Source organism: Pinus tabuliformis, chromosome J (genome assembly GCF_031772625.1).
Source record: "Pinus tabuliformis cultivar Carrire ecotype Pingquan chromosome J, CPIR1, whole genome shotgun sequence".
NCBI classification, from domain to species: domain Eukaryota; kingdom Viridiplantae; phylum Streptophyta; class Pinopsida; order Pinales; family Pinaceae; genus Pinus; species Pinus tabuliformis.
The window spans coordinates 275,354,995-275,368,697 of record NC_142295.1 but is presented as its reverse complement, the minus strand read 5'-3'; the positions used below and the strand labels follow the sequence as shown (position 1 = coordinate 275,368,697).

General features: G+C 34.0%; 1 protein-coding gene across 1 annotated transcript; it reads right to left on the bottom strand.

The window, feature by feature from the left end:
• Positions 1-12,418: 12,418 nt before the first annotated feature.
• Positions 12,419-13,498, bottom strand: LOC149226849 (ubiquitin-conjugating enzyme E2 1-like). The gene is made up of 5 exons (XM_089380316.1): positions 13,374-13,498; positions 13,199-13,224; positions 13,016-13,105; positions 12,696-12,784; positions 12,419-12,547 (listed from the first exon to the last, which is right to left on the bottom strand). The coding sequence occupies exons 1-5, from the start codon at positions 13,496-13,498 to the stop codon at positions 12,419-12,421; spliced, it is 459 nt and encodes a 152-aa protein (XP_089236442.1).
• Positions 13,499-13,703: the final 205 nt, after the last annotated feature.

Sequence of the window (13,703 nt, the reverse complement as noted above, 5' to 3'; positions counted from 1 at the left end):
TACTCTATGACTATTACATTGAACTATCGACACTTGAACTTCCACTTGGAAAGACGTTACATACAATCTGTACATGTACCCATGTGAGACAAAATGACTTGAGCAAGCCATGAAAGACATCACTAACACTCAGACTATTGTGGTGAGACTAACTCTTTGACATCCTTGTGATTGTTGATGGTGGCGAAATGATGCCAATATTTTTCCTCCATGATGGTCTCTGCATGCTCAATGGTGACATCCCGCTAAAAAAAACTCTTGCCTCTATTGCATCCGGGTACACTACTATGGCTCCTCTATGCAACTCATTTTCTAGCATGCACATCATTGTATTTAGTATAGCTGGACCAACTACATACTCATGCAAAGTGTCTGTATTGAACTCCAAGTGTTTGTTGATGAACATGCGCATCAACTTGTCAAAGTACATGTTCATCTCCAGTTAGACTTGCTTCTTATATTCGCCTTGGTTAGTATGCCAAATGGGTAGGATCACATGCATGCACATGATGACATGCATACTATTGAATTCCCTTGCATGTGATCAACATAATTTCTCACCTTGTCTACCTCGTGCCAGCTATTGGGATGGAACTATAACTTCTATGGGCGCAATTCCATCCATCTGTGCATGTTGCATCCCCTACTATACCTGTTCCTACTACAACTCTTCTCTCGTATATACAACTCTTTTTCTCCCTTGAGTTACCGCTTCATCACCTACAACTCATTCTCTGTTCCATTCTCTTCCCTCACATGATCGCCTTGTCGCGCTATCACTTCATAGCCTCGATATCCAAAGCTTATTTCTTCATGAGTGGATCTACTTTGAACTTGCATCTTTGCTTTGCCTCTATGTTGTCAACATCCTTCCTCCTGTAACCACCGAAAGTGGGTGTGCTCCCTTCCTATGCTACTGATGGTGCTTCTTGTTGTGATGTTACTACCATCTTACCTTGATGTCCTTGTCCATGAACAACTTGATGTCTTCATAGGTAGGAAAGCTCATAGCACTTTCTCAGCCACAACCCCCATTGTGCCCTCAACAATGTCCTTTGATTCTGCTCTCGCAAAGGCTATTGTACTTATACTACTATGTGACTAATCGTGAAGGTTGTGTAATTTCCACCTGGAGTTCGAGAGGCTGGCTACAAAAATTTTGCAAGGAACAGTCTGGGCTGTTAGGAGGAAGACTAAATACTGGAACTGGGCAATGCATAGTCCAGCCTATCTTGCTTAGGACTGAAATTGCACAATGCGCAATCTTAGTGAGCACTAACATGCAACCAGAAAATTGCATTACTCAGTTTCTATGACCAGGAGGACACTCCCTGCAAGAATTTCACAATGCAAGCTTGGAGGTTAGTGCTGAGCCAAACTTGCACAATTTCTAGAGGGAAGGTGGTGCCTTCACTTCTTGAAATGCGTGGTGCTAGCTAGACAAAGGCACGATGTGTGCTAAGGCAGCCCACACCAATTGACGAGAAACTAAAAGCATGAGAAGTATAAATGCATGATGAGATGTGTGCAAACAAGAATGAATGATCATACATGCAAATAACAAGTGCATGACTAAGGAAATGGGAAAGCATGCACGTGTCTAAATCGAGTCACCACAATGACGACCATTCATGAAAAAATAGTGTCATGCATGAAAGAGAAGTGAGATGTGAACGAAAACTTAAAAAATTCTTCTACAAGCTAACATACATTAAAATGGTAGTAATCTCTCATTGAAGTCAAGCAGACAACACTCACACAAAGCAAAACACAAAAATTATAGAAATGTAGTGCGAGACATGAAAAGTAGGCTTACCCTGAAACAACTGAGATGAATGTGCTGACAACCCCTAGATGTAATGTGGGATGTTGGAGGTGAAAGGTCGAAGCAAGGAATGAGATCTGGAATGTCTGGTTGATGAGTTTTGAAAAAATCGAGGTTGTCATGCGCATGCCACAAATCTAGGAAAAGTAACACTTGGTGGGAGGTTTCTAAAATGATCCTTGCATGTAACCTCCAACTGCTAAAAATAAATCCCTAAATCAAGAGATTCCTTTACATGCTTCCTTGAGAGAAGTAGTCTATGCATTTAAATCATTTTTTCTTAGTTATGGAGGGAACCGATCAACTTGAGAGCACATGCATCGGTCTGCGAGGCTGGGATGAAAATATGCGTAGTTTCTGGGATGAGCAGAGATGGCTATCCCAGATGGATTGCACAATTTCTTGGAGGAACAGGTGATGTCTCTCACAATTGCACAATTTTTGGGCTGAGCAATTGTCCTAAGTCAGACCTCGCAATTTTCTCAAGGAAGCATGTCTGACTACATCTCGCAATTTCCTCAAGGAAGCATGTCTGACTACATCTCGCAATTTTTGGGATGAGCAACTATCCTGGGTTAGACAAGCCTGTCTGACTGTATCTTGCAATTTCTGAGCTGAGCAGCTATCCTGGGTCAGACCTCGCAATTTTTTCAAGCCTGTCTCACTGTATTGTGCAATTTCTAAGACTAGCAGACTGCATGGCTAGATTTGCACAATTTCTGCTAGCTGTTGGGCTAGTTCTCCCATAGGGATTGCACAATTTCTGGGAGTAGTAGATGACTGCTGCCCAAAATTGTGCAATTTTTGGGTTGATTAGCTATCCTCGGATGAATTGTGCAATTTTTGAGAGGAAGACTGTTAGGAAGAATTGAGCAATTCTAGAGCCTTGTCATGTCTCTAGATGGGTTTGCGTAATTTATCGAGGGAAGGCTGGTTCCCCTCTAGAATTGCGCAATTCTGAGAGGGATTTTCTCAACCAACAACCGACACTAATTCCGGAAAGCATCTTGTGAAAGGGATGCAACAAGCTATCATGCACAGTTTGGTAATCTACTAGAGAAACACTGAAGCTTGTGTACGTGATAGTGCAAGACATGTTGCTAAGGATGGTTTGTAGGGGGGTTCCAAAAAGAAGCTAAGGAAAAATTTTGGAGGGTGGTTGTAGCCGCTACAAAAACTCCTCAACTCAAATTATCAATTCGGGGTTCATAGAAACTTCGAGGTGATAGTGACATATGCACAATAGATAGGATTCCTCTCATGCCACCCTCAGTTTTGACATTAGATCAAAAGTGTTTAGAGACTCCTCCTACTGAACTAGAATGAAATCTTGCTGATAAAGGTACAATTGGAAATTTATTCTATTTATGAGAATATAAATGTCATTGACTTAATTTATAAATTCTAACTAATCAGCTCATGAAAGGACAAAGGCTAATATAGTTACAGAAAGCAGACTATGTTATCTTTCGAAATTCATCAAAACATAACATCTACATGCACAAAGGAAACTAATTTATATTGCATAATTCATCTAATTACCAATCAAAATGGCATGTACCATCTACCTAGTTCACACTTTCTTATAAGTCAGTAACCTACTTGCATGATTAATAAACTAACTCCTTCCTGTTTTTTACAGTGAATAAAAGGAATGGTTAGAGTGGCCTAGGTGATTTATCTAATCATAAAATCATAGCCAATGAGGATCAAAACTGATGGATGAAAATGCTGCTAGAGGAGGCCTATAATGCTACAAGAAGACCTGTAATGCTACAGGATGGAATACGAGTGATTTTTGAAGGTGAAAACATTTCCTTGAGGGTATGGATAGGTGGATTGAAGTTGAAAGAATTGGAGGGAAGAGGGTTTGATCCCCTAGCCAAGATCAAGACATGTTGGAGGCCTGTCTTTCAATAGGATAAGTGCTCTTGATGTTCGAGGTAAAATGGCTTATAAAATAGGGTTTTAGGACAAATTTTGGAAGTGGAAGGAGAATATGAAAAATCTTAAAATGGAAGTGGTGAAGGTGCCCTTTTCTACAGGTCAAACAACCTTGCATTTGATCACATGCATGAATCCATTTATCGTTGACAAGATGAAATGAATTATGATGGAAAATGTGAGTTGAATTTAAATAACATATAATTCATGCAATATGACTAATATAATCACTAAACTAACTTCTAAGATATAAAAGGAAAATTTAAAACAAGACAACCAACACTAATCTATTTCCAAGAAATCCTAAACACAACATTTTTATACCATGGTTGTGAATCCTTCCACTCGTTCTCTCACAATAGAGGTGATGTAGAGGCTGCAACCAAAGGATTTTATAGATTAAAATATACTCAAATGGAAGAAACTATGAACTACTTGGAATCAATAAGAAACATAAGTACAATAAGAGGGACCAAAGCCTCTCGGTTGGGCCCAAATCCAAGGGTCTTCGCCCTCAAAAGCTTACTCATATGCAAATTAAAATCCAACTTATCATTATCAAAGAGTGCAGATCTAATACATCAAATAACAATTGAAAATAACAATGTCAAGTGTGGAGCTTAATAGCTACACCTAGCTGAACAAAAACTTTGAATCCTAATGAGCTCTTATTCTAGTTTATTTATACAAAGGGGCAGCTCAAGCAACTCCCTTGAAAGTAGGAGTGGTTCTCTCCTTGATCTAAAAATTGGTGGATCTTGTCTCTCTTGATCTTCCCTTAGACTAGGAGGCACTCGACTCTCAATGAGCTCAAACATGTGAGAGAGAATATGGTGATCCCAAGTCGTGTTTAGGTAGATGAGATGGAAAACCCCCTATATTCTCTTCTAGTTGTTTCCATCAAGCCCTACATTAGTAATATCGTAAGAAATGCTTCCTTTTCCTGCAATTAAATAACATTATGCCACATACTATGAAAAACACCTTTTACTCCTCTTACTAAGAGTAATATAACAAAAGAATGTGACTTAATGTAAGAGAAGGATATTTTTAAGTTTGGAGGATGGCATATTGATATTCAAAATGTACCTATTGATGGGACTCATCACCGTTTATGATATTTGGTATAGTATTAGGGTTTAATATTTTGGTGTTAGAATGGTATATAATTCTATTAAACATCACAATTTGACAAGCACCACAATGCAAAACATAGTGTGATAATGAGACACAATGATGTATTAAATTATAAATTATTTAATGTGGCATTGTGACACTAAATAATTTAGAGTTTAATATTCTCATTTATAATATTGGGTTTACAGTTTATAATATTAATCCTAGGGTTTATTATCCTTTGGGTTTATAATATAAATTCTAGGGTTTAATAGTATTCTGTTGAGTTTGTTAGTTCCTTTGGTTTATAATATCAATAGTCCCTTGGGTTTATAATCTTAATCTCTTATATGTATAATATATTAGGGCTTATAATTTTAGTGTTTATAATATTAATGTTAGGTTTGATATTTTTATCCCTTGTGTCTATAATATTTACCTTTTGGGATTATAATATTTATCCCCTATGTTTATTAATCGCTTGGGTTTATAATATTTATCCCTTGGGTTGTGGTCACCTTTGGTCAACCATAGTCACAAATATGGTCAACCACTATCAAAGTCTCTATGGTTGAATATGGTAAACCTTGATCAACCACGTTTAATCATGGTCAACCATGGTAATATTTGGTCAACCATGGTTAGATATGGTCAATCATGGTTAACTATGGTCAATCAATGTCAACCATGATCAAACATGTTCAACCATAATCAATCATGGTCAACCATGGGACAAGCAATGTCGGAATGTGACAAGCAACATCGAAGTGTGATAAGCATCATCGCAATGTGATAAGCAACATGACAGACATTGTCACAATGATATATTACATTGCAATTTATTCAATGTTTCATTGTGACATTGAATAGATTATGTTTTAATATTCTTCTTTATAATATTGGGTTTAGGGTTTAGGGTTTATTCTCATTTATAATATTGGGTTTATGGTTTATAATCATAGGTTTTAGGGTTTATTGTACGTTATAATATTTGGTTTAGGGTTTATAATCTTAAGGTTTATAATGGTAGGGTTTATAATATTAATCATATGGTTTATAATATAGATTATATGGTTTAATATTATTCTCTTGGGTTTATAATATTAATCTTAGGTTTGATATATTAATTTTACGGTTTATAATATTAATTCTAGAAATTAATATTAATGTTGGGGTTTATAATCCCTTGGACTTATAATATTAATCCTAGGGTTTATAATATTTGGTATAGTATTAGGGTTTAATATTGTGGCATTGGAATGGTGCATAAATATTAAACATCGTAATTTGACAAGCATCATTACAATGTGACAAGTAGCGTGATAATTAGTCATAATGATATATTGCATTGTAATTTATTCAATCTATCATTGGGTCATTAAATAAATTAGAGTTTAATATTATCGTTCATAATATTGGATTTAGGGTTTATAATATTAATCCTAGGGTTGATAATCCCTTATCATATGAATCCTAGGATTTAATATTATTGTGTTGGGTTTCTTAATCCCTTTGGTTTATAATATCAATACCCCCTCAGGTCTTTAATATTATTTTCTAATATGTATAATATATTAGGGCTTATAACTTTATTTTTATAATATTAATGTTAGGATTGATGTTTTGATCCCTTGTGTTTATAATATTTACCCCTTCGATTTATAATATTGATCACTTGGGTTTATAATATTTATCCCTTCTGTATGAAAATCTATCTAATGTCGTAGTGTGATAATAATCATCCCAATGTGACAATGAGGGTGACAGTGATTGTCAAAATGATACATTACATTGCAATTTATTCTATGTGACATTGTGACATTGGATAAATTAGGGTTTAATATTCTCATTTATAATATGAGGTCTAGGGTTTAAGTTTTATTTTGGTTTATAATATTGGATTTAGGGTTTATAATCATAAGTTTTATGATATGAGTCATATGTATTTTAATCTCTTGCGCTTATAATATAAATCCTATAATTTATAACCCTCCCTTGGATTTAGTATGTTGGGTTTATAATATTAATACCTTGGTTTTATAATATTAATTCCTAATATTTATAATAATATATTAGGTTTTGTTTATTAATCCTAGAAGTTATAATTACTTGGGCTTCTAATATTAATCCATTGTTTGATATTAATCCTTTAGGTCTATAATCCCCAATATTTATCTTAGGGTTTATATCTTGTGTTTAATATAAATCTTAGGACCTCTAATATTAAAAATCTCTCTAGTTTATAATATTAATTTCTTGGGTTGTTCATCCTCTAGGTTTGTAATATTAGTCCAAAGGGTTTACTAATCCCTTAGGTTTCATAATCACTTTTTATAATACTAATGTGAAGGGTTAATTAATCCCTTTAGGTTTATTAATCCTTTAGGTTTGTAATATTTATCCCTTCGATTTATTATCCATTGGGTTTTATAATATTAATCCCTTAGTTTTACTCCACATTTTTAATCTATTGGGTTTATAATTAATCTCTTGGGTTATTCAATGTCACATTGTGAAATTAAATTAATTAGGGTTTAGTATTTTTGTTTAAAATACTAGTTTTATAGATTATAATATTAATCCCTAATATGTATAACAATATATGAGGGTTTAATATATTAATATATGTATAATATATTAATCTTTTAGTTCTATAATGCCTCAAGTTTAAAATATTAATCCTAGGGTTTGTAATATTAAAAATTTCTTCCATTTATAATATTAATCTCTTGGGTTTATATTATTAGTCGCAAGAGTTTATCAATGAGTTGGTTTTATAATATTATTCCCAAGGGTTAATTAATTCTTTGGGTTTATATTATTATTTGCAAGGGTTTACCAATCCATTAGGTTTAATAATTAACTAGTTTTATAATATTATTCCCAAGAGTTTTTGGGAAAAATACTAAGAGGAGGTGGGGGGGGGGGGGGGGGGGGGGGATGTTGGGGCGGGTTGGGGGGGGGGGGGGGATGTTGGGGCGGGTTTGGGGGGGGGGGGGGGTGGGGGTGAATCAATATTTAAAAATCAATAACTTTTTACATTTCATATTCATATTTCCATACATGACTTTACTGAATTGAACGTGCGTGTGCACTCAACTATTCTTAAGTCAATTAGCGTATATTGCGTGAACTTATAATTAAGTTAATCCATCATATGTTTATCTTCACCTAGTGCATTAGTATTTTATTAAACATTAGATAAGCATTAACCATGTGCTCTAATAAATAAACCATCATACATAAGCAACAAACATGAACACCAAGAGTTAAGGTGGAAATCCAATGTGGGAGAAAATCTACGTGCTATTGTCCCTGTCTTCTTTTTAATATAAAGAATAATTTGTTTACAATCTTGTACTGGTGCATACTCATAATAGTACACAAACACTCACCTGTAGAAGGCTATAACCTTCTCTCATTCTCCAACTTCTACTGGAAGGGAGCTCAAACTCCCTGATCTAATCACTAGCTACAAATGGGAGGAATCTTTTATTTCCTCACTAAAGGCTCCAATTCTCAGTATCCTCAAGGGACCATGTTTCAAAAATTTTCAAACTTGACCAATTAGTAACATTGGAGCTCAAAACGAATGATCACTGCAATACAACCATCAAATACATGTGCATCAAGAAACTCAATAATCAATCTCTCATATAACTGAAACCTATTCATCAATATGTGAGTCAACCATAACTAAATCAATTAATCACTGAAACTCATCAACTCTGAAATTCAATCTTCAATCCCTAAATTAGCCACAATTGAATCAATTAGTCACTTAAAACTCAATTAACAGACTCTTAATCGAAATTCAACTAATCAATTGGAAGAGACAGATCATTGTAACGAGTACACATATCTGAACCCAAAACACTACATCAACAACCAGAACCAACTACAACCTCAAAAATCATATGTCAGAGTGTATATGCTACTTCAATGAAACCAACCTGCATGTATACACTACTTCCTTTAACCCAACCTGTGTATACCACTAAAGATATTGAATCATAAAACATTCGAACCATAAACTGTACCAATCAGTGAGATTGTCGAGATCTACTTTCATATTATATTAAACAGATAGCAGTAAAGATCACCCTTCTTACTCAATCAATCAATCAACTAGACTCAATCTCCTTATATAATCAGTTTTACTTTCAGATCCAAAGAAGACGTCAGTGACAAACCAAAATAAAACAATAGCACTAATTAGATAGATCAATAATCTATGAACAACAAACTTTTCTTCTACATGCGATACTTAGAAGAGTCAAATGAGCATGTATATGCACCTTCACCAAGGCGGACCAATGTATAGATCTACAAATAATAACTTATAACTTTGCAAATATTCCAGACTTGAGATATTCCCCATGTCATAGCGTTTAAAGGACAGAACATTTGCTAGCACTCAGATCTAGCTTATCCATTATGAGATCAGATAATGGTAAGTCATTTCAGGTCTTATGATCCCGATCCATCATTAGATCTCATCCATCATCAACTACTTAGGTGTATACTTAGTTCAGATCAAGCAAAGCATCAAAATCCCATAGCATGCATATTTTCTTTTGATCTAACTCTTCATAAGATATTCATTACTTGCACTCCTTCACACTTTGATATTCACCTCTTTATATACTTAGAGCCTTTTTCAATATTGAGACCATAACAACACTTAGAACCTGTAGTATTCTTAGAGGAGATCAAGTAATTGTTATAATTATTGATGTCGTTGATTTAATAGTGTGATTGTGCATGTGCTTCACATAAGGCTATCCACCTATATCAACCACATTGGTAAACACAACTGTCCTCTGAAATGCCATTCATTTCATCACATCCGTAAACACAATTGTCATGAATTCTATCACATCCTATTTATATATTTATTAAGTAGTCCATTCATCAAATGGGTTGTCTATCAAGGACAACTCATGAGCTATGTTGCTTATCAAGGACAACACTAACACAATCTCCCTGTATCAAACCTTTGACCATTATTCTGTTCCATCATTTTGTCGCCTCTGATATCTGTTGTGTAGATTCATCTAGCTACCATATACAACTGAGTTGTTCTGCTACAAGTGAGTTGCCATCAAGGACAACACATGCATCATAATGCCAACAAGAGTCATTAAATTGCTTGGGTTTATTAATCCTTTGGGTTTATAGTCTTAATCCTTTAGGTTTATTATGAATTGGATTTAAAATATTAGTCCCTTGGTTTTATTATCCATTTGGTTTATAATACTAATCCCGTGGGTTTATTAATTAGTTGGGTTTAATCCACATTATTAATATGTTGGATTTATAACATTAAACTCTTGTTTATTAATCCCTTTCGTCTAATCTTTTGGTTTTATAATATTATTCCCTTGAGTTTTTAATATTAATTTATTTAGTGTATAATATTAATCACTTAGGTTATAGTATTAGTAATCACTTAGTAATATCAATTCCATGTGTCTCTTAATAATAATTTAGGTTTGTAATATTAATCTCTTTTGTTTATTAGTGCTAAGAATTTATCTAGTCCTTGCAATAAATGGGTGCACTCTTAAGGCACTCCTTGTGATAGGTCACTGGTTCAAATCCCGCATGGGTGCTTACCTACCCAAAAAAAATGCTAAGAGTTTATACCTTCCATGACAAAAAGAGTATATAAGTATGCACACACTTTCACAAGAGGAAAAACACGTATGGGATGAAAAATTAAGGTTAAAGAATACCAAGGGTCCATACGATGGTATTAATCCACAATATTGAGCGAAATAACATTTAATTGATCCCGTCTAAGGGTAGTGCAGGTTCTAAGCATTGTTTTGATCCGAGGTATTGAATATTAATCTCTCCATTTATTAATAATCTATTAGGCTTATAATATTTAACCCATGAGTTATATATATATATATATATATATATATATATATATATATGAATGAGATAATAGATTAATATAATAACATGGTTGTCATTGTTTGTAAAGTTATTAATAATAACAAATACACTTTATAATTATTACTGTGGTTGATTTAATAGTGTAATTGTACATGTTTTAATTTTTTCAAATCCACCTTGCTGCACATAATTGTTCTTTGAATACTTTGGAGACCATGTCAACATCTTTTGATCTTATTATTAAACTAACATTTTATTGAAAAATATTTTTGAGGTTTTAGTAATAAAGTATTATAGTTATAATTTTTTCAAATCCACCTTGTTGCACATAGTTGTGCTTTGAATACTTTTGAGACCATGTCAACATCTTTTGATTGTGTTATTAAATTAACATTTTAAATATCTATACAATTATCAAGGTTTGAAATATTGGATGTGTGACATCATTAACTAATTTTTATAGAAAATTAGTTATATAATTTTTTTTGGCTAACTCACATTAATTTCCAATTTCACAATTATTTTTCTTAAAATATTATAAAAATTAAACTCATTTCTATTATAAAATTAGCTAGTGACCTCAACTAGCTTAATTTGCATCAATCACCTCAGTTTAAATTAAACAAAAACAAAAACAACAGAGCTTTCTCAATTAATATTTTATTGAAAATTATTTATACAGTCATCAAATTTTAAAACTTTCCATAACAATCATCAAATGGTGCTTTAGTAGGGTAACCACATGACTGACATGAATCCCTTTCATTGTTATATAAATTGTGTGATTCACATTAATCTTCAATTCGACAATTATTTTTGTTGCCAAAATTTTCAACAATTTTATTTTATTATTATCAAAATTAACCTCATATTAGTAATGAGGTCAACTAGCTTAATTTTCGTCCATCAACACTTAATTTTGAAACTATGTCATAGTATTCTAATTTAACCAGTTTAGCTCTTTCTCTAAATTCTCTTAATTAGCTTTCTTTTAAATGAACAGGTTGAGCTGCCTCTCCAAGTAACACAATTCTCTTAATTACATTATTTAACTCAATTCTTTTGGTTCCGCACTATTTCTAATCCCCTAAATTACCCTATTTTCTTAATTATGTCATTCAATATTCCTAAATACTATTTCTAATCCCCTAAATTACCCTATTTTCTTAATTATGTCACTCGATATTGCTAAATTTCTTGTTTATTGTAAATTATTCAAATTATCTCATTGACATAATTATATCAACTTTAATCAACTTTAAATTATGTCGATTGCTAAATCAACCTCGAAATCTTAAAACGGTAAATAAGTGAATAGTGAAAGCCGTGACATGCTAAACATAGGCCATTTAAAGTTGTCCATAAACGAAGCACAGATTACAAATCTCTAGAAGGATGTCAGACACCAACGTTCTTATTATGCTACCCCAGATATATCATAAATGTATCTCTCTAAAATCTGGAACTGTCCACTGCTAAGATTGTTTTTTGGACGGCCATTTTAAGCAGAAAACGAGTAACAGGAAATCTGGATGGAAAAGTTGATATCTCAATCCAAAAAATCGTATTTGACACAACGATCATAATAAAAGGATTTCCGATCAGTTCAAGGGAGTAAAATTTCTGCTATATATTTGACGTGCTCTCTGCAACAACCTGGCGGACCCTTCTTTCATATTCTTCGCAATCATTGAGGTATAAGTGACCAGCCTCTTCATTAATACAATAATATGGATTTGGATCACAAAGTAACGACTGCACCCATATCATAAGAAGATATATTGATCAGCCAGGATATCTTGAACCTTCATTTCGCTCTTGTCGAAATACCACATTAATCAGCAAATATATAGATTAGGTACCACCCTTAATGAAGATCACCTGACAAACAAACGTGCAGTACCTGAATTGAGAGGAGAAGTCTAGCTACATCATAGCTTGGGCTCCACTTTTTTCCGAGAATGTCCAAGCAAATGCCACCATTACTGCTAACTGCACGGGGAACACCAAAGGTCATTTAGCGATGAGGAAAGTCCTGTTGAGAGCTAAGATCTCATATGCCCGGTAAGGATTAAAGAGCAATAGAGGGTGATTCCATTATTTCTAAACAGTCAAATACCATTTAATAAACATGGAAATCAATTTTTATTTACGCAACAGTAACTTAAATCATGAAAACCCATTAGATATACAGAACTTTAAGGTTACATAGACAGTGCTTACCATTCGGGTGAAATATATTGGATACAAATTTAACCGTTGGAGGGGAGTAAGGGTAATCCTTTTCGTATTGCAGTGTTAGCTTGAATTGGCCTACATTATTGCAACACAAAACTGATTATCTCCAGTCAATCCAAATCTCCAAATGGGATTGAATTGAAAACCTTAATTTGAGAAAATACTCACCACCCTCCCATGGACTATCCGGAGGCCTGCACACGAATAAGCCCACAGGTCACTCACTTGGACGAAATCTGAACAAAATGGGCGGATTCAGATGAATCCAATTTTTAGGAGCAGAAACATGTTTATTTAAAGGTCAAGAAGAGAGAGAAAATGGAAAAATCCCTAATTTATATACCCGGTAATAGTAGCATCCCAGAGCCTAAGATTGTCCTCCCTCGGGGCTGCGTTAACACCTTCAGGGGGATCTTCATTCATCCGCTTCTGCTCCTTTAGCAGTCTTTTCCTGCAAATACTCGACATTCCGCCCCCCTGGATACCACAACTGGCAGGGCCACGTTAGCGGAATTTCAAGAAGAGGCAGAGCAATTCGACGTCTCTTCGAGGCCTCTCGGTGATTACAATGACCGTGAATACTTGAATGATTACTTATAGAAATTTTTCTGCTGTCGGTTTAGCATCTCGAATTCAATGCTGAATGGGAAACGTATCAATCTTCATGTCCTTT

What these genes read in the sequence shown, in the direction of transcription:
- LOC149226849 (XM_089380316.1), bottom strand. Translation starts at nt 13,498, where the DNA reads ATGTCGAGTATTTGCAGGAAAAGACTGCTAAAGGAGCAGAAGCGGATG. An exon ending in CAATATATTTCACCCGAATG is followed by an intron (nt 12,785 to 13,015) that starts GTAAGCACTGTC and finishes TTCCCCGTGCAG; the next exon opens with TTAGCAGTAATGGTGGCATT. An exon ending in GACTTCTCCTCTCAATTCAG is followed by an intron (nt 12,548 to 12,695) that starts GTACTGCACGTT and finishes ATATGGGTGCAG; the next exon opens with TCGTTACTTTGTGATCCAAA.